Here is a 20,069-nt window from a genome sequence, read left to right as displayed (position 1 = left end):
AAGGAAAAAAACAATAACTCATGATGACATGGACATGGGAAAAATTCGTGAAAAAGCAAGGAGAAGAAGAGGGGCTCAGCCCTACCCAATGACCGACAACATTTACCACTTGAGCTTCTTATCCTTGCCGATAAACTCATCAATAATATCCATGTAGTAATCCTTAAGGTCCTCGACCTTGGGTACCTCATCACTCTTGCTGTAGAGATCATAAGGGTTAAACGCCTTGACCGCCTCAAGCATGCGCTCATCCTTCTCATTCATCATCCACTTGTACGCGCCCTGCGAGTGCCACGGGTAAAACGAGTGATACCTAATCATCGCTAGTCCCTCATCGGGGATGGTCGACTGATCCTTCATGATGTGGTAGAGGTACTCGTCGTGGCCCCAGGACAACATGACGTTATCCATGCCGCAGCCGGGGGTGTAGATGCCGTGCTCGGTGCTGTAGATGTCGTCGGTGTAGTCTGGGTTGTTCTTGAAGGTATCCGGGTAGATGATCTTGTCGGAGTAGGCGCAGCCGACGGGGAAGGTGTCGCCGACGACGTCCCATTGGCCGCGGGCTTCGTAGAAGAAGAGCAGCTTGCCTAGGTCGTGGATGAGGCCGACGAGTTGGAACCAGCGGGGCTTGCCGTCGCGGCGGATGGCTTCGGCGGATTGGAGGAGGTGCTCGATTTGAGAGAGTGAGGTGTCCGGGTCCGACTCGTCGATGAGTGTGTTGAGTTTTTCCATGGCTTCCCAGACGGTCATCTCGGCGCGCGTCTTGCTGTGGAACGAGTTGCGGGCTTTGAGGTTGTAGGCTACGGTCTGCTTCTCGTGCTGTTCGCGGTAGAAGTTCTTGACTCGGTCGCAGGCCTCTTCGTACTGGCGGAACTGTGTCTTGTCCTTGTTGGCATCGAATTCTGATTTCTCGTAGATGTCCTTTTCCTCTTGTGAAGCTGCGCCGCTCTTGACTTTCAGAGCAGCCTTGAGGACGTTGACGTCGTCGATGGCATCGGAGGTGGCCTCGAGGGCAAGTCCATCACGGTGGTTGTTGAAGTCCCCGGCCACGTTTGGCGTCTCGAAGATTGCACCTGGTGCCATTTTGGAAGATGTGCTTGTGTATCAACAGAATGGGGGTATCTCAAAGCAAAATTTAAGTGAAGACAGAGTCTGCGCTGTGAAAAGCAAATTCAAGACAGCAGTGTAGAGTGAAAGTTTGGTTGATGGGATTGTGATGGAATCCGACGAGAATTAGCTAGTACTTATCCTCTTGTACCCCTCACACTACAAAGCCTTGAATTGCCATAATCAGTAAAAAAAGATTACTACCGAAGAAACCCCAGAACGAGTCCTGGTGAGGCAGAGTTCTCGTCTTCTCCGTTACTAAGATCCACTCTTGGATGAGGAGTCTCCGCAATTATGAGCTAAATGGGGACAAGAACGTCCCACAAGGTAACTTTCGCCGTCTGCCAAACTGCCGTTGAGCTGCCACGAGCAGATCTAAGGGTCTCAGCATGGACGGCTAAGGGTCCCCGATGGCAATCCGGCGACGGTGGTTGGGCGTTGGGGTTAGATCTGCCGCTGTTCGGGTGGAATGTCTTGTTGGCATGTCATGGTGCATCCTATGGGGTAAGACGAGGCAAAAAGGCCCGCGCCCACCTCAACACAGTAATTTTCGGCGCTCCGTGACAAGTGCCGGCCCACCCTGTTCTGGACTGTTTGCAATACGAGACGGAAAAGAATCATTGATCAGGCGGAGATGCTGCATGATGACGACCAAGCGTCTGCCCCGCCATGCACGTGATGCTCGGTGTGCTCTTCCCCGACCCAACCCCACGAACCGTCGCCAACGTCTGGGCCACGTCTACTTATGGATCATTCTCCCTCCCTCCAAGACTATTTTCACGTGAGGCTGGGAGAGCAACGAGAATGCGCACTAGGAGTATTAGTTACCTCGTCTCCGGCCGCGGGCCGAAGCTACTCCGACAGAGCTGCTTGGCGGGGCAGCAGCGGACTTCGGGAACAATTATAGAGTCAATCACGGTCGACGTAAGTCTTTGACCATACCAGAACCGTCCAGGTACTAGCTACAACATGGAGACCCCCTAGCAAACCCTACGTAGCTCGTCCTTGCCAACCACCCCGCCGGCACAGCTACGCACATATATATCGCAGCACCACCCCGGCCCTTTTACGATGAATCCTGCCCTTTCCAAGTTTATGCTGAAGAGTACACCAAAGAGTATCCTCGACCCTCAGCCCGAAATGAACACTCCTATCCCCCTCAACACGGGCGCCACCATCCCCGCCCTCGGTCTGGGAACGTGGAAGTCTGGGCCTGGTGAAGTCAAGAAGGCCGTTGTCCATGCCATTGAGAGCGGCTACAGGCACATTGACTGCGCCTTCTGCTACCAGAACGAGGACGAGGTTGGCGACGCCCTTCAGGATGTCATTTCGCGGGGTGTTGTGAAGAGAGAAGATCTTTTCATTACCAGCAAGCTCTGGTGCACATTCCACTCCCGTGTCGAGGAGGGACTGCAAAAGAGTTTGGACCTGCTCAAAACACCTTACGTTGACCTGTTCCTTGTACACTGGCCGGTGCCCATGAACCCCAATGGTAAGTTGCACAAAGACTGAAGCATCAAACAAGCTAACACAGATATAGGCAGCCACCCTCTCTTCCCAATGCTCGAGGACGGCTCCCGCGACATCGACCGCTCAATGACTCACCAAGACACATGGAAGAACATGGAGAAGCTCATCCAAACACATCCTGAAAAGGTCAAGGCCATTGGTGTTGCCAACTACTCCGTCAGGTATCTGGAGAAGCTCCTCGCCAAAGCCACCATTGTCCCAGCCGTCAACCAGATCGAGAACCACCCATTGTGCCCACAACAAGAGGTCTACGACTTCTGCAAAGAAAAGGGCATCCACGTCTCCGCGTACAGCCCGCTCGGCAGCACTGGCTCGCCGCTGTTCAAGGACGAGGTTATCAACGAGGTCGCGAAAAAGCACAGCGTTGGACCCGCCGTCATTCTCCTGAGTTACCACCGTAAGTCTTTCGATGCAGTTTTTGCCATGAAATATACTAACTTTCTCGAGTCGCCCGCAACTCATCCGTCCTCGCAAAGTCCGTCACCCCCTCGCGTATCGATGAGAACAAGAACCTCATCTCGCTCGATAGCGACGACATGGCGAAGCTGGATAAGATCCACAAGGACAAGGGTATCCAACGTTACGTATACCCACCCTTCGGTATCGATCTTGGCTTCCCTGACAAGCCTGATGGCGTTGACCTCAGTGGTCCTTGACTCTCTGAGAAGGTCAAATTGTAGGAAATGAATTAGAAAAAAATTAGAAGCTATACCCAATATAATATATTATGAATACGACACCGCCAGGAACTCTTGATAGACGTTGCATTGATTGATATGAGTGAAAATTAGAAAGATCGATCATACGCAGGGTGTTCTCTAACCTAGCTTCTATAACATTACCTAGATTTCACCTACCCATCCAGCCTCCGTCAACCGTGAGAACCTCACCACTCACATATGCACTCGCGGCACTAGCCAAGAACACCACGGCGCCCTTGAAGTCTTCGGGGCTTCCCCATCGCCCAGCAGGAATTCTGCTCAGAATGCTCTCAGCCCTCTTTTCATCCTTGATCAACGCCTCGTTCATATCCGTCGCAATGTACCCAGGCGCAATAGCATTGACGCTAATACCCTTGCTGGCCCACTCATTCGAAAGCGCCTTGGTAAGCTGACCAACACCACCCTTTGACGCCGCATATGCAGGTACCGTAATGCCACCCTGGAAAGTCAAGAGCGACGCAACGTTGATAATACTGCCGCGTCGTCCCAGTGGCAGATCGGCGTTTTGAGCGAGCATATGCGCGCCTACATCGCGCGCGAGTTGGAATACAGAGGTCAAGTTGACTTGGAGTACGGCTTCCCAGTCGTCGTCTGGAAATTGGTGTGCAGGGTGGCGCCTTTGAATTCCGCCGCAGTTGAGCAGGATGTGTACCCTGTGGCCGTCTTTGAGGATAGTGGGAAGCAGCGCGGCGACAGAGGATTTGGAAGCGAGATCTGCGGTGTAGATTGTAGCTTTGCGACCGAGCGATTCAATTGCTTGCTTGGTGGATTGGTTCGAAGTGTCGCGCTGGGCTTGCGTGTTAGTGTGTCTGTATCCTTCGAGTTTGTGGGCATAGAGAGAGCTTACCTGGACAAGAAGAATGTCTGCTCCTGCTTCTGCGAGTGCAATGGCCATGGATTGACCGATTCCTCGCGTTCCGCCTGTTACCAGGGCGGTTTGGCCCTCGAGAGAGAAGAGCTGGTTGACGGACGTCATGGTGGCTCTGGGTCTTTGCTTCGTGATGGAGATTCGGAAGGCTTTGGTGGAGAAATGGAACCGAATAACGTTGATATCAATAGGTAAAGGGCTTTACGCACACCAATAACTAGTTCTGGTACTTTCTGAACCAAGATTAAATGCCTCAAAAAGTGTTTTGGGATGTACGGAAGAAGAAGACGGCGCTCAATCCCAGAATCATGCTTGGTAGCTCGGAACAGTCTCGGAACATGACCCCACCCTTGGTGTCGGCATCTGTTGTCCCGCCATTTCAAACGCCGAAGGTCGGAATTTCTCTCCACAACGATCCATGTGCCATGGGGGAATACGCGCCGAATGTTTGGTCAGTAGTGGGTTCCGAGGCGCATGCGATGACTTGACTTGTCACCTGTCTTCCCTGACACTCGTTCTCCCCAATCCACACCTCAGACTCCATCGTGTTTCCTTGTTTGCATTAATCTAAAATCGAGAGAGTGAGACCATGTCTTCGGAACAAACATCAGACGTTAATCAGGGTGCGAGGCAGATCCGTGCCTCTGTTCTTCATGGCGCAAAGGACTTGCGAATCGTACGTCAGCATATCTCTTTACATGCGTGATCATACTGACTTCAATCCTAGGAGAACCGCTCACTCCCCCCGCCCTCGCCAACAGAGCTCCAGATCAGCGTTCGCAGCACTGGTCTTTGCGGTTCCGATCTCCACTACTACCGACACTACCGCAATGGCGACATCATTGTGCGGGAGCCCATGTCGCTTGGGCATGAATCAGCTGGCGTTGTAGTAGGCGTGGGTTCAGAGGCCTCCGGTTTCAAAGTCGGAGACAAAGTTGCGCTCGAGGTCGGACAACCATGCGAGAACTGTGATAGGTGTAAAGAGGGACGGTACAATATTTGCAAGGGCATGAAGTTTAGGAGTAGTGCAAAGGCCTTTCCTCATGCGCAGGGAACGCTGCAAGACCGCATCAACCACCCGGCTGCGTGGTGTCATAAGTGAGTTCCTGGAATCGCATAGGATATCATCGATGCTAATAGTTGTCAGATTGCCCGATGACATGTCGCTAGATCTAGGAGCCCTCCTTGAGCCTCTGGGCGTAGCTATCCAGGCTTCGAAACGAGCACAACTAGCACCCGGCTCAACAGTGTTGGTATTTGGAGCTGGCGCCGTTGGTATCCTTGTAGCAGCCATGGCAAAGATCTCCGGTGCGGGCACAGTGGTAATAGCAGACATTGACTCTGGACGAGTGCAATTCGCAGTCGACAACAAGTTTGCGCACCGAAGCTTCACCGTACCCATGAAGCGTGGAAACACCATAGAAGAGCAACTCGACATTGCCAAAGAGGTAGCTGCCGAGATTGGCAAAACCACAAAAGAGAGCGGCGGAGAAGTGGGTGAGGTTGATGCAGTTTTCGAGTGCACTGGTGTGCCGTCATGTGTGCAGGCATCGATATTCGTAAGTAATAGTCTAATCTTCCTTTCAATCAGTGACTAAGAAGAAATGCAGGCTACGCGACCTGGCGGAAAGGTTCTCCTAATTGGAATGGGCACACCGATTCAGACCCTCCCCATCTCTGCAGCCGCCCTTCGCGAAGTAGACATCTTGGGTGTCTTCCGATACGCCAACACTTACCCCACTGGTATTGAGGTTGTGTCAAAGAAGGGAGACGACTATCCCGACTTTGGCAAGTTGGTGACACACAGATACAAAGGTCTCGAGTCGGCAGAGGAGGCATTTGAGATGGCCGGTAAGACCAAAGATGACAAGGGTAATCTTGTCATCAAGGTTGTACTTGAGACTAGCGACGAAGCATAGGCGAGTCTTGGAAAAAGTTTGTATCAATTGAGGAGTTTAGCATTCAGGGCGCTGTAGTAAGAAGTTCAATATATTTGCATCGTAATCTTTTCTGACACTGCTTGCGTAGCCCGTAAAGAGAAATCTTGACCAAGCCGAGATATGATTGCTTTCATGACACTCCAATATCGAAATAACGTAAAATATACATGAAACACCTAGTCAACCGGTCAGAAAGATACGAGGGCCGCTTGCAACTGGAAACTCCGTTCAACCTCGACTCTCGGGGTTTTCTCCGACGCATTCCTTTCAGGCTACCAAATTTAAAATTCCGTGTTACACCAGAATAGGTACGCGATGTACTACTGCAGGTTGTTGTTGTAATTGTTGTTGTTGCACTGGACCATTAGCTTCAGTTGTCAAACGGGGAAATTTTCCCCATTTGTCTTACCCCAGAGCTGCCTCTGGCGCGATACAACTCCACATACTCCCCCACATTTTCGTCAACATCATGTATAGTTCCGTACTACAACGACCAGTTCTATGCTTTCTTCTCGCTATCCAGTACAACTGGCCTATCTGAACATCGTGAGCTGCTTGTCGTGGGGAAACTTGGCTCATCGTCTGGAAATCTGGTTAGGAAGAGGTAGCCGTACTTCCGAGCGCAGTGATTAGAATTCGGTTGCATGTGTCATAGAAAGATGGGAGACATGACGAAATAGGTGGAAGATTCTCTCCTTGATGCCTCCGAGGACAGTTTTTGGACCCTGAGCAAAGCTTTGACCAACATGTGTTACGACGATTGCAAGTCGATCTATTCCCATAGACGTTCAAACTGACTCCTATTTTGCTGGCTGTGAAGAGAACAACCTTCCACATCTCTCTTAACATCTCTCCTTGACCCATTGTTCATACACTTCATCTAAAAATTCCTTCACAATGACCACAATGATCCGCAGACTCCGTGTTGCCGTCTCAGGCCTTGGCCGGATGGGTGCCCGTCACGCAAACCACTTCCTTCACCGCACGCCCAGGGCTGAGCTTGTAGCAGCATTTACACCAGACAAAAAGGAGCTTGCTTGGGCGAAGGAGAACCTTGAGCCATGGGGTGTTAAGATCTATACCGACTACGACGAGATGTTGAAACATGAGGGACTTGAGGCTGTCTGTGTAGCAACAGTCACCACGGTCCACGCTGAACAGACAACCAAAGCAATTGAAGCTGGCAAGCATGTACTGTGTGAGAAGCCACTCAGTACTAAACTGGATGAGGTAAGTAATCACTCACCTCACTGCTTCCAAGGATGTACAGCTTACAACAGGCCTAGTGCCGCAAAGTTCTCGAAACCGCAAAGCGTCATTCTCACGTTAAGGTCATGTGCGGCTTCTCTCGTCGCTTCGACTCGTCCTATTTGAACGCGTACAATTTTGCTTTGAACGGTAGCATTGGACGTCCCACAGTCCTGAGATCACAAACATGCGACAAGTATGTAGCATCCCTTAAGTCCCTATTGTTCCTACACTAACACAACAATCCACAGGTACGATCCCTCCGGCTTCTTCGTAGCATACGCCGAGTTCTCTGGCGGCATCTTTGTCGATTGCAACATTCACGATATCGATCTTGCCTTGTGGTACTTCTCCGCCGAGTCAAAGGGCAGAGTCCTGCCGAGAGTCAAGTCGGTCATGGCCGTCGGCGTTACAGCACTCGAGCCCGACCTAGCAAAGTTCGGCGATGTGGACAATGGAGTGGGTGTTGTTGAGTTCCACTCTGGCCAAATTGCCTACTTCTACAGTACGCGCATGAACGCCCCTGGTCAACACGACACGACGGAGATTATCGGTACAAAGGGAAAACTCGCAGTCAATTCAAACCCTGCGACGGGATTGTTGGAAAGCCATACGAATGCGGGTATTGTGAGGGAGATTCCGCAAAACTACTACGAGCGCTTTGAGCAGGCGTTTGTGGAAGAGGCAAGGCAGTTTACCGATGTTGTGCTGGATAACAAGGAGGTGCCAGTTGATCTTGAGAGCTCAATGGAGGCAGTCAAGATTGGAGTTGCTCTGCAGGATAGCTTGAAGACGGGTAAGAAGATCGTCTTTGATCAGCAGGGAAATCGGGTGGATGATGCAAGGGCGAAGTTGTGATGCACACATAAGTGCATAGAGGGATGTGAGGACCGGTGCAAGGCCATATTAATGTTAGGAAGGGATGAAGTAGTGCTTGATAGATGTGCAAGTCGGAACGACATTTAATACATGCCTTTTCTGCATTGCAGAGCGTAATGGCTTTGGTGGAATGGGTGACGCGTCTGACACGTGGTCTTGCCCCTTTAAGAGAGACGACATGTAGTTGTATGAACGTCCTAACCTCGAACTTACTACAGTGCGTATTCAAAGGGTGGCATTGCAATGACCGTTCTCTAAAGCAACGCAGATGCTTGTCCATTGTCAGGGCGTTGAGACTGACGTTGGTTAAGGGTGCAAGGGTTTCGCCTCCCCAACACTGCTGAATTTCCGCACAGATTTAATTCCACAACATCACTCTCTCCTCATCTAATACTTCGTATCTTCCTAGACTCTTCCTTTCCAATGGTACTCATCTCCCGAGCTCAGTTTAGTCATATCGTGAGTCTTTCCCCCTATCTACCTACATCATGCGAGAGAGAGAGAGAGAGGTCTACATATTGGAACGTACATACCTACGCATCACGTGTCCCCCACCAACCATCTCCAAGCCACACTTGCCAAAATACGTAGATGCAAATTTCAGCCACTGCCTGCAGTCCCCCCTTCCCCCCACGTTCCTACGCCTGGATGCCTCAAGGTCTTATCCCCGGAAGTCCCCGGCAAATCTTCACCAGCCACACCTACCACCACCACTCACACACACACCCGTATACCCGCCCGTGGCTGAAGCCAAACGGAGGAAAGTGGGGTTCATGTTCCCCCCCCCCCCCCCCAAAAAAAATAACGGAACAAGGATAATGCCTCCGTATTACGAAAAGATAGAGTATAGACATGAACATGTGGGGATCCCCCAAGCGGCAAGAAAGACTCCCTTGTTATTGCGTGTTCATGTGATCAGATTACGCGTAATAAAAAAAGTGGTAAGATTAGAGTTATACGAATGAAGCTCAGCCACGCAAACGATGGTACGGACGGAACAATTTCCAACGGTCAAACACACGGACCATGTAAGCACTCGAATTGTACCATGCTTTCACCCTTTATATGTCGGATGAGATATGATATAGATAGCCATGCAAGGCGATGCAAGGCAAGGCGATGCGATGTGATGCGACGCAACTTGACGGGACGAGGGGTGGATTGGTTTGCGGAGATAAAGAGATGTCACATCACGTGAGTGTGGCAGACATGCAGGGGAATCCCGCCCATTGAGGCTGTGTCAGAGAAGCTTCAACTCGACCTCATCCCAACTTCGTCGACAAAGTATCCGACACCAACGCCATCCTCCCCAACTACATGTACATCGTAGCCACGACAAAGGATAATGGACTACTACCAACCATATACAATTTCCAATCAAAGCAGCTGTCATCACAAGAGCAAGGAAGAATCAAGGGGTACAATAAAGCATCGTAAGAAGTATTATCATTGATGTACTATCTACAAATCCCGTGTCGGGGTATCAAATCGAATGCTCAGAATAGCATTACTCAGTCGTCATAATCATCATACTCTCTCGTCAGTGTTCATTAGGAGAGAAAACAAACCAGCCCACCCATCCACTATCCAAAGGCCACCGTCCATTACCGACCCATAACCTTAGTCATTATACACATTACTCCACTAGGTGATGGCCTTTGGTAAGATATGATGTGATGCGCTTAGAGAAGGAGCCAGGCGGCAATACCAGCACCAGCGGCGATGGACATGCCGGTGGCCTTGGGGGCGGCACCCTCAGCCTGGGTGGAGGCGGCAGAGGCGGCAGAGGAGGCGGCAGAGCCAGCAGCTCCAGTAGCAGAGGAGAGAGCCTCAGTGGCGGATGAACTATGTAATTGTTAGTTGGTTGTTGATGTGTGTGTGTGTGTGTGAAGAGTGTCAACTTACAGGACCTCGCTAGCGCGGGACTGAAGGGATGAAAGCTCAGAGTTGGCCTCGGAGAGGATGGAAGAGGTCAGACCAGAAGCCTCAGATGCAAGAGAGCTGGCGGCAGAGGTAACGCCGGAAGCAGCAGATGAGGCAGCAGACGAAGCATCCGAAGCTACGGAGGAGGCAGCGGATGAGGCGTCCGAAGCAGCAGAAGAGGCAGCAGATGAGGCACCTGAGGCGACGCTGGAAGCAGCGTTACCGCCAGAGGCAGTGGCGCTAGCAACGGCAGAGGTGAGAATGGGAAGAGCGGCGGGCTGTTCGCTGGCAGTGGCAGCAATACCGGCGCAGCGAGCATAGGCCCACTGGACAGCGCTGGCAGACTGTTCGGCATCACAGGCCTGGCGAGAGCAGTCACGGATACCGAAGGCCCAGTTGGAGCGGCTGCAGAAGCAGGCAATGTCGTCGCCGCAGGAGAACTCAGACTGGGCAATGCGGGCCATGTTGTTGACGCAGAGCATCTAAGTGAGAGTCAGTATTGGTGAATGGGTCAGTGAGAAGCCAATTGGTAAAAAGCTTACAGCGCAGTCTCCAGTGGGCATGTCCTGGGCGAAAGCGGCACCGGCAAAGGCGGCAGCGAGGACGGCGAAAGACTTCATCTTGACTGTGGGTAGGTGGAGGGGTGGAGGGATGTTGTGATAGAAGCTGATATGAGGAATTGAGGAGGAATTGAGACAGACAAGTCTTTGCAGAAGCTGAAGATGTGGTTGCGAGAGGGGTGAGGAGTGAGAGCAGAGGGGAGCTCGGTGAGGTTTATATCAGTGACAACAAACCAGAGAGGAGCGTGGCTGGTACAAGAAGGTACTGCCCAGCTTTCACGCACAACGGGCTCTGCAGTGGCAGGGGCCATCCCAGCCCCAGGGCACGGGCCCCATGATCCGCACCCATGCGCCTATCCAAGGAACGAGAACGGGCAGGCGCGACGGTGATTGGGTGTCGGGCCGGGCGCGCCTTCCCTATGATGTAGCTTGACTGCAGCACGACGGCCAACTCACGCGCTGTCAGTCATGGCACTCACTTGCACACTGTCCGTGTGTCCTGCTTTACCTGCTGGCCGACCTGCTGGCTTGCTCGCTTCGTCGCTCGCTCCCTCGCCCGCCCGCCCTCGCTCCACTTCGTCATGGCAACCATCATCATCATCATCACCGCCAAATCTTCCCTCGCTCGCTCGCGCCCGTGCGACCGACACCAAGCGGGAACACGGCCAAATTGCTCAAATATTAATTGCACCCACCACAGCCACTTAGCCGTGACGCCGTAACCATTGGTGTTCTTGCTCTGCCTTGATCAAACATCTGCCGTGCCCGCTGCCCTGGCCACCAGATTGCCCCTCGTCTCCGTTTCACACAGACGACGATGTGCCGTCCATCCATGCTCCCACGCACCCTTGGCTGCGAAATCAATCTTGCTTCCCCACGACTGCCACCCCAATTGCTCAGATCTAGGCGCCGCCGATCTCCACCCTGCCCGCCAATCACTAGCCCCTCTCCTCCCTTCCAACTCTCCTACTACCCGCATACACCAACGAGAGAGGGTACATGCGGTGAGTACACAGACCACCATTTGTGGCGCAGTCTAACCAGCCTCAAGGGAATTCCCGCCCCTCTGCATCTCCTCTGCGTCCCCCTCTTTCTCCCGCACCCCTCTCCTACGCCCCTTCACCCTCCTCCCTCTGCTCGGCCAGATGCTTCTCTTCCGCCGACGTGATGCAATGCGTGTTTGCGCCTATCCCAACCACTCCGTTAGCTAATTGCGCCCATCGCCGTCCAGATTGCTACTTAGCTGCCATTGATAAACTCACCTAACTTGTTGATAGTCTCCATCCACTCATCATACGGGTCCGAATCAAACACTATGCCTCCCTGTGACAAATCATTAGCTCCCAATCAACCTGCCCGCGCGATACATGTCCTCGGACTTACCCCTGCTTGGAGATAGGCGATGCCGTCCTTGACCAGCATCGTTCTTAGCGCAATGCATGTCTGCACACATCAGCCTCCTGTCAGCCTCAAGCAACACTGTGATACCACTCACGTCCATGGCCCCTTCAATCTCTCTCTCGCCATCAACGCTGCCATAGCCAAAGTAGCCCACTGCGCCGGCGTACACACCGCGTTTTTCCCTCTCCAGCTCGGCGATGAGTTCCATGGCGCGAACCTTGGGCGCTCCGCTCACCGTTCCTCCGACTCGTTAGCCCACTTTCAGGTTTTTTTCGGTGGCGCTACTCACCAGCGGGAAATATCGAGCGGAACGCGTCGAATCGCGTCTTGCCAGGTCGCAGTACGCCAGATACTTCCGACACCAGGTGCTGCACGTGCGAAAACTGGTTTCCATTTCGTTAGCATCGTCATTCCCGCTTTGGCTCCATCGCACCCTGCTCTCATCACACCACACTTGGCGATCACGGTTAGGGCGGAAACGCTTTACCTTTTGCACCACCATCAACTTGTCCACCCGAGTGGTAAGTGGGTCGCACACACGATTGACGTCATTGCGAGCCAAGTCCACCAACATGACCTGCCAAAATACTGGTAAGCTTCAACGTCGTTGCATGCGGCTTGTCGTCAGAAAAACCCACATGTTCTGCTCGGTCCTTGAGTGATTGAGAGAGCTCTTCCGCAAGTGCTGCATCTTCCTGCAGTGTCTTGCCCCGCTTGACAGTCCCGGCAATCGGGTGCGTGATGATGCGACCCTGCTCCTCCTTGACCAGCAGCTCGGGACTGGCGCCCACAATCTGGAATTTGTCACAATCGACAAAAAATAGATATGGCGATGGGTTAACGCTTCGCAGATTCCGGTACACATTGAACGGGTGCAATGAGGTCGGTCTTGCAAATCGTTGCGACGGCACCGCCTGGATGATGTCGCCAACGCTAATGTGCTTTTTGAGCTCCTTGACGTGGTTTTCATATCCCTCTCGTCCAATGTTCGACGTGTACTCGTTGCCCAACTTGATCGGCCCTTGCTCTGGCAACGGAATATCCTTGTCCTTCAGTATTGTCACATATCTTTGCAGTGTGCTCCTGGCTTCTTCGTACGCCGCCTCGAGATTGTCGAGGCTATCTGGAACCTTGACGTATGTTATCACCTTGACAACCTGCGCGAAATGATCCAATGCAACCACTGTATCAAAGAGCATAAAGAGGCTCTCGGGTACGCCCAGCACGTCTTTCATGTCATCTCGTCTTGTCTTGGGTTCAAAGTATTTGACGCAGTCATATCCAACGTATCCCACAGCGCCACCGGTCAGGGGAGGTAGTTGTATTGAGGGGACAGTCGCGACACGGCTCTTTGCGAGCTCCTCTTCAAGCAGAGGCAGTGGATCGGTCTCTTCGCCATGGCCGGGGCCTGTCTTGATAACTTTTCGAGGGTCTAAAGGCTTGTTGTTAGCTGCCGTGTCTGAAACATTTGCTCCCAAGTACCGACCTGCCCCAACAAAGCTGTACCGTCCTATGGTCTCGGTAGTTGCGGCGCTCTCGAAAAGAAACGACAGCCTCGACTTTGATCTGAGCCAAGACAGTCAGCACAAATGTCCCCAAGCCCTCTTCTACCATCGCTTATGCCCCGTGTCCCTCCAATCTACCCCGCCTCCTTGTCCTCTTTGTGCGCTGCCGTTCCTCGCGCTGCCTGCTTAGATATCGCATGAGTCATACTCACTTTGCGGAGACCTTCAGATATATACTCGACGGCGTGAGAAACTCGGCGGGAATCGAGGAGTACACGGGCACCAGGTTCGGTGGATTGGGAGATTTGATCGATGTGGCCAATACTTCTCGAACGGTGTCAAGCGATGGCTGAATGCCTAGCTGCTGTGGTCATGCGCTCAGCTTGGTGTCACGTCATTGGCTTGATTATGGACATACCTGTGGCGCCATAACTGCTGAAATGTAGAACGAACGCTCTGCGAATCTTGTGAACGTATAAGAAGAGGAATGTATGTGTCACAAAGGGTAGTCGCAAAGTGTACTGAAGACACAATTGTTGATGGCCTGTCCAATCGGAAGGGTCAATATCCCGAAGTAAATTGCTATCGATAGAGGGACTCCAACCACCCCACTTCGCGCGGCTGAGTCGCCCAGGTTTCTTTCGAGGCCACATGGGTGCCGCGGCTATACGCACGTCACTTAGGGCGAACCCTATTCTCTCTGCCAACTCGGACCTGTCCAAGTTTCACGTTTCACCGCACATCGCACTTTTTGGCTGGCAGCATTCTTGGGAGTATCGGGAAAGTCGTGCAGATTTATTGCGGAGTACAAGAGAAGTATGCGGCCCTCGCGCCGCTGCGATAGCGCCATGGAAATTCCACGCAGCCTGGAGCGGCCATGGACACCGCCAGAGATCGAAGACCGACCATATGCTCGCACTCGCCCAAGCCATCTCAACCTATATGGAAATTCACCCTCGCGATATGCTAGGAAAGAGCAGCGTTGGCTAAACGATACTGACCGTGTGCACGAGCAACCCTCGTGGATGACCGAAACCTATAGTCCAAGAACCCCGTTCACAGCCTCACGGCCGAAACTCAGTTCCCGTCTTACCGAACCCCTTCCGTATACGCCCAAAAAACAGTACCACCTTGACGAGCCATATTCACAGCCAAGGGCCGTACCACGCTACCCCTACACGCCTGATAGCTCCCAAATATTGCGTCGACACACTATTATCCCTACTTCCCCGCCACCATGGGACGACTACTCGGATCCCGCTTTATCGCCCGTCCAGGATGCTTTATCCGCCTGTATTGCGCAGTTTGAGGATTTGATCCAGTCGCAGCAGCCAGACGAAGATCAGATGGAATATATTGTAGGGCAATTTGAGGCCATGGCAATGCGTCTTTCAGCTCCAGAATCGTATGAGAATGAAACGGGTACACAGTATCCTTCACATTTCAACCAGGGGGCTGGTATCATGCACGCAGACGACGGCAAAGATGACCTTGCCGAAGCAAAAAGGCTGTACCACCAGTCGTATGTTGCGGAAGTAGGCAACTATGTCAACAGCGTACAAAAATACGTTGACGAGCTGCGGAAGCGCCTGGATGAAGTCAAGACGCTGAATAGCATCCAGCTAGATGTCATCAATGACCTGCGTAAACAGATGAAGACCGTCCGTCAAACTATGCGCGAGGAGCTCGAAAGAAGTGGCGGTGTCGGTACCGGCGGTGACACTACCGGCGGTAACACCAGTAGCGGTGAAAAAGACTTCAAAATCGCAAAGATTGTAGACATGGAGGATGAACCGGGACACAACTCACCTCTACGAAACCAAGGAGGAAAAAAAGAACCCGGTATTAATGACAAAGCGATCGAGCACAAAGACGACTCCACAACCAGAAAATTCGGCATGATGGACAGCTGGCAGACCCTTGTCAACGACGACGACGACGATATCAGCCAAGACGTATCCCAGGAAATCCACAACGAATACAACAAACTCGTCCGCAGCGCTGTACATAACCTTACCTCAGAAGACCACGACGGCGATGATACTTACCACGCCACCCCTCGTCGTCCTACTGCTGCCACTCCTCCTGTTATACGCCAAACCAAACGCCGTCTAATCACCATTATCCGCTCGCCTCCTCGACGCAGCTTCTGGGCTTCGATTGGTGAGGCCCTGGATGCAATGTCCGAGTTGTTGCTTGAAGAATGATTTGATTGATTGATTGATGATCGACGACGATGATGATGACGATGATGTGGAATGAGCATTTACGGCTGTCATCTTGAAATGTCTTACGCGTACGAGGTTTTTTCCTTTTTTTTCATTTCCAGTTTCTTCGTGTTGATGTTTTTTTTCTGGTTCTTCTTTTTCTGTTCAACTCACCTTTTTTTTGCTTTCGTTGGGGGAGTTTTTTTTCATCGGTAATGTGGGATGGAGGTTGGGTGATGGAGGTGTGTGAATGATTGGGTTTACGAATAGGGTTATGACGATGTGGCTCAGAGCATGTCTCTAGGGGCTAGGATATGATTGATGGATGTCGCCGTCATTTCTTTTTTCGCTTTTCTTTTTTCGCTTCTTCCTTTTTTCCTTTTTGACTCCATCTGCATGAGCGTACGTTGGATACCCCACTGCTGACGTTTGGATTTCCTTTTTTCTCCCTTTCCCCGCATCTCGTCTCTGCCTGTTATTACTAAATTGTTCTTCAAATGGGTCTCTTGCCTTCAGCTGCTTGGTAATTACACTTGCTCTCGCTGTTTTACTACTCTTTGCTCAACTCACGCTGCTCCTCGCAACTTGGTAATACCCCATCACACAATGCCAGCCTGAATTTTGGATATGTTACATATTTGTGCATATGGCTTGTGTTATAGACATGTACTTGTAGTTTTGAGAATCCAAAATGAATGCATTGGTATCGGTTGAACATCATCTCCCATCGTCTACTCCTCTTCACGCGCCAACTTACTCGACATAATCCAAACTGCCCTTGCCAACCGTGCCCTTGACTGCATCCTCGCCCTTTTGCTGTCTCAACTTCTCCTCAAACTTGGCAAACTCCTTCATTGCAATCTCTTCTTCCTGATCCAAAACCTGTTGTACCCCCTTGACTTCTTCAATGTAATGCATCAACATGCTCTCAATTCCGTTCTTCAACGTTACTGTACTCGAATCGCAAGTCCGGCACGCACCGCGCAGCTTCAAGAGAACCTGGCCGTCGTTGAAGCCCCGGAATTCAATGTCACCACCATCCTCTTGGATCGCGGGCCGGACGCGCGTCTCGAGCAGCTCCTTGATCATTCCAACTACTTCGTCATCGTTCTCATCGTAGGCCAGACTGTCGGCTTCTTGACCACCTTGACCTTGTTCTCCAGCTTTCGCAGCCACGGTGTTGACAATTGGTGATCCAGATGTCATGAATTCGGTAATGATAGCGAATACCTCAGGCTTGATGTGACTCCATGGCGTTGCCGAGTCTTTTGTTACGGTAATGTAATCTGCGCCAAAGAAGACGCTCGTTACGCCGTCGATGTTGAGTAGTTGGGCCGCTAGCGGAGAAGGATGTGGGGGTGCGAGAGTCGAGCGCGGGTTTAGATATTCGAGGAAAGGCGACGATATTGTTTCAGGAAGAACTCGCTGATTGGGATTGAATTTCAATGCCTGGCCGCTGTCAGTAGGAGAACGGTAGTGGAACAAGGCGGGGCATGCATACATCGGCGTTTGGCGTTGGCTCGGTTTGGATGAACATTGTTCGACGTGCAACGACCGTGGAAGGCGCAGCTACTTTCCGTGTCCATTGTTGCGCTGTTGGTCTATGTTGAAGCTGTGAGGTTGTGATGGGCGATGATCGTTGGTGCATGCATCTTGTGGCAATGCGTGGCGCTGTGCTTCGCAAAGGCGCAGCGCGCGAAAGGGCGCGCAGAGCAGAGCGAGGAATTGTGCTTGAGGTCATTGCTAGGGATAAATCCAGGTGTTATATGTAGCAGGTAGTGTGTATTGTCGCAATGGTAGGGTGCGAAGATGAGAGACGGAAAGTTTCGCGAACTCGGGCGAAACAAAGTATGACGTTAATAATTGGATTATTCAGCCACGCGCTGAGTGGCTCCGACAATCCACCAGATGAACACCGTGCAGACTGAATATCGTGTATTTTTTTCGAGCTCGAAAAGTGAACATCGAACTATTGTAAAATAATTCGTTGAATACCAATATGAAAACGCCAGGATTGGGTAAAACTCGAAGCACTCCAGGATAATATCTCGCTTCCTCTTTGTCACAGGTTGTGCAAATGCATTGATTCGCAGTCTTGCAGTATCATCATCATAATGAGAAATCATGGCATCGTTTTGTGGATATTGTCATTAATTATTAGATATCGTATCGCCCTATCGTACAAGTTTACATCGGCTATTCAATTCTGCCGCCATGTATTCCAATTCAATCTCCGCCTACGTGTGGTATAGTGTAATGCGTCAAAGTCGTTAAGTACAGTTAAGGAAAATTTGTGCTGAAAAGCACATTGACTAATGAGTCTAGAGCGACGCTGACATCCGGTATTTGATGTATTTATTTCGCTTAATAGTTGGTAGCGGTGTTTCCGTAGGTAGCAGTGTTACCGTTGATAGCGTAGTTGCTAGTAGGGGCGGTGTGGTAGCCAGAGCCAACAGGCTTGTGGCTGTCATAGCCGGCGTTGGGAGATGCGACAGTTGAGCCAGTGTAGGCGGTATCGTGGCTGGGGCGGTAGTCGTGGGTACCATTAGGAGCAGCAAGTCCACCAGTGGCAGCAGGCACGGCAGCAACCTCAGGGTCACGGCTGCCAGTGGTCCTGTGAGCCTTCTTGCGCTGCCAGAACTTCATGCCGGAGCCCTTGGTGTAGCCGTTTGAAGGGCCAGGACCGAAGCGCTTTTCCTTCTTGTGGTGGCGCATGAGGGCTACCTGAAGGAGGGCGCTGAGCAAAAAGAGGAAGGCACCGATGATGGCGACGGCAAAGCAGGCAGTGTTGAGCCTGCAGGTGGTGCCCAGAGAAGCAGAGTAGGTGATCTGGTTGCCCTGGCCGTTGGAGCCAAAGCCTTGCTTGGAGCGTGCAGGACCGTTGCCAAGAGGGGTCTTTACATTGCCAGAGCAGCTGGATGCACCATCACGGGTCAGAACGGCGATGGCAATCATGGCACCGCAGCAAAGGATGTTGAAGAGAATTGCAAGCATGGCAAACATTGTCTATCCAATAGTCAGTACACAATCCTGAGTGATAGGGTTTAGAATTCTTACCTTTCCACCAATGCAGCAAGTCAACAAGACAGCAAAGATGGTGTAAAGGACGACGGCACCGGAGAGACCAGTGACGGCCTGTTGCCAGACTGGAATGTTGACATCGCGGTCAGCCTGTACAGCGAGGAAGTAGCTGTAAATGCCAAGGACGATTGCAGCGCAGCAGAACTCGAGAGCATAGATGGCGGTCGAGCCAAACTTCAAAGCAGCACCACCGAGGCCCATGGTTGCGGTTGTCGGGTGTGGAGAGGCAAAGGGCGAGCGTTGTTGCAGGGTGTAGGTGTAGTATGCAGGGTGTGGGAGGATGAGGGATCAGGCCAAGTGAGGCATCAGGGCGAAAGGATTTATGTGTGTGTCGAAGATCTGTCTGGCGATGACGCAGTCCGAGTATTTTTGTCACGTGACGGAGCGCACCGCCATGCTGGGCTGCCTTGTAAGGACATAAGTCATGTCGATCTCGGAGCCCGTGCGTCACTCCAAGCCACGGCTAGTTTGAACCCTGCTTTTCTCTTTCGTCCCGCCCAACCAACGTCATGGTGGTCAAGAGTCAACCCGACCAGAGAGTCTAGCCACGCTGCCGAGTCTGCGCTTGCTATCATCCTGTTTTTGCTGCCCCTAACGTCACCTGCTCAGGGACCACTGCCTGTCTCGAGTCTCTCTCCGTTGACTGTCCCCTGGACACTCCACAAGCCTCAAGATGGCGGCGCCACAAAGCGCCACACTCTCGCAGGTGAGGGAATGCAGGCCGATGCCCCTGCATGCAGCCACCCGTCATCCCACTCAACTGCCCAACCCGTCTCGACACTGGGCTGCACAGGCTGATATCACCATGTCGCAACCCTTCTATGCATGCGAGCTACTTTTTTTCATTGTGTGCCGATTCATCCGCCAACCATGCGGTGATCGACGTCTTTCGACCCGCAAGCGCCATGCGAACTGTTGTCATACATACCGTACCAAACAATCCCCACGCTGTGTCGTGACGCTAACTACCCTCCCCATCATGTTTACACCAATCTTTGTGACTGCTCCGAGGCGCACTTGGCTATCAAACCTTAACTTCAACCTAGACATCTTGTTGGCCAGTATCAACCCCCTCGAGGCTGCCCGTGTCGTCACACG

General features: G+C 52.0%; 10 protein-coding genes across 10 annotated transcripts; 4 read left to right on the top strand and 6 right to left on the bottom strand.

The window, feature by feature from the left end:
* Positions 1-102: 102 nt before the first annotated feature.
* COCCADRAFT_89622 (uncharacterized protein) lies at positions 103-1,083 on the bottom strand (the record flags this gene model as incomplete). Its single annotated transcript, XM_007711599.1, has 1 exon — positions 103-1,083. The coding sequence occupies one exon, from the start codon at positions 1,081-1,083 to the stop codon at positions 103-105; it is 981 nt and encodes a 326-aa protein (XP_007709789.1).
* Positions 1,084-2,178: 1,095 nt separating this feature from the next.
* On the top strand, positions 2,179-3,293 carry COCCADRAFT_2924 (uncharacterized protein; the record flags this gene model as incomplete). The annotated part of the gene is made up of 3 exons (XM_007711559.1): positions 2,179-2,599; positions 2,648-3,034; positions 3,085-3,293. 3 exons carry the CDS (start codon positions 2,179-2,181, stop codon positions 3,291-3,293), a joined length of 1,017 nt encoding a protein of 338 aa, XP_007709749.1.
* Positions 3,294-3,486: 193 nt separating this feature from the next.
* On the bottom strand, positions 3,487-4,335 carry COCCADRAFT_34628 (uncharacterized protein; the record flags this gene model as incomplete). Its single annotated transcript, XM_007711584.1, has 2 exons — positions 3,487-4,146; positions 4,207-4,335. The coding sequence occupies 2 exons, from the start codon at positions 4,333-4,335 to the stop codon at positions 3,487-3,489; spliced, it is 789 nt and encodes a 262-aa protein (XP_007709774.1).
* Positions 4,336-4,816: 481 nt separating this feature from the next.
* On the top strand, positions 4,817-6,146 carry COCCADRAFT_89642 (uncharacterized protein; the record flags this gene model as incomplete). The annotated part of the gene is made up of 4 exons (XM_007711598.1): positions 4,817-4,903; positions 4,955-5,325; positions 5,375-5,786; positions 5,838-6,146. The coding sequence occupies 4 exons, from the start codon at positions 4,817-4,819 to the stop codon at positions 6,144-6,146; spliced, it is 1,179 nt and encodes a 392-aa protein (XP_007709788.1).
* A 918-nt stretch (positions 6,147-7,064) lies between these two features.
* Positions 7,065-8,273, top strand: COCCADRAFT_2921 (uncharacterized protein; the record flags this gene model as incomplete). The annotated part of the gene is made up of 3 exons (XM_007711558.1): positions 7,065-7,397; positions 7,454-7,611; positions 7,667-8,273. The coding sequence occupies 3 exons, from the start codon at positions 7,065-7,067 to the stop codon at positions 8,271-8,273; spliced, it is 1,098 nt and encodes a 365-aa protein (XP_007709748.1).
* Positions 8,274-9,976: 1,703 nt separating this feature from the next.
* COCCADRAFT_34625 (uncharacterized protein) lies at positions 9,977-10,837 on the bottom strand (the record flags this gene model as incomplete). Its single annotated transcript, XM_007711583.1, has 3 exons — positions 9,977-10,139; positions 10,200-10,699; positions 10,760-10,837. 3 exons carry the CDS (start codon positions 10,835-10,837, stop codon positions 9,977-9,979), a joined length of 741 nt encoding a protein of 246 aa, XP_007709773.1.
* Positions 10,838-12,016: 1,179 nt separating this feature from the next.
* Positions 12,017-14,113, bottom strand: COCCADRAFT_24191 (uncharacterized protein; the record flags this gene model as incomplete). Its single annotated transcript, XM_007711575.1, has 8 exons — positions 12,017-12,100; positions 12,161-12,220; positions 12,273-12,418; positions 12,468-12,561; positions 12,666-12,755; positions 12,817-13,744; positions 13,896-14,044; positions 14,102-14,113. 8 exons carry the CDS (start codon positions 14,111-14,113, stop codon positions 12,017-12,019), a joined length of 1,563 nt encoding a protein of 520 aa, XP_007709765.1.
* A 418-nt stretch (positions 14,114-14,531) lies between these two features.
* Positions 14,532-15,890, top strand: COCCADRAFT_34623 (uncharacterized protein; the record flags this gene model as incomplete). Its single annotated transcript, XM_007711582.1, has 1 exon — positions 14,532-15,890. The coding sequence occupies one exon, from the start codon at positions 14,532-14,534 to the stop codon at positions 15,888-15,890; it is 1,359 nt and encodes a 452-aa protein (XP_007709772.1).
* Positions 15,891-16,643: 753 nt separating this feature from the next.
* On the bottom strand, positions 16,644-17,427 carry COCCADRAFT_24189 (uncharacterized protein; the record flags this gene model as incomplete). The annotated part of the gene is made up of 2 exons (XM_007711574.1): positions 16,644-17,339; positions 17,392-17,427. The coding sequence occupies 2 exons, from the start codon at positions 17,425-17,427 to the stop codon at positions 16,644-16,646; spliced, it is 732 nt and encodes a 243-aa protein (XP_007709764.1).
* Positions 17,428-18,254: 827 nt separating this feature from the next.
* Positions 18,255-19,172, bottom strand: COCCADRAFT_34620 (uncharacterized protein; the record flags this gene model as incomplete). The annotated part of the gene is made up of 2 exons (XM_007711581.1): positions 18,255-18,896; positions 18,948-19,172. 2 exons carry the CDS (start codon positions 19,170-19,172, stop codon positions 18,255-18,257), a joined length of 867 nt encoding a protein of 288 aa, XP_007709771.1.
* Positions 19,173-20,069: the final 897 nt, after the last annotated feature.

The sequence above is a fragment of the Bipolaris zeicola genome (genome assembly GCF_000523435.1).
Source record: "Bipolaris zeicola 26-R-13 unplaced genomic scaffold scaffold_31, whole genome shotgun sequence".
In the NCBI taxonomy this organism is placed as follows: Eukaryota; Fungi; Ascomycota; class Dothideomycetes; order Pleosporales; family Pleosporaceae; genus Bipolaris; species Bipolaris zeicola.
This window is presented reverse-complemented; position numbering and strand designations above follow the sequence as displayed.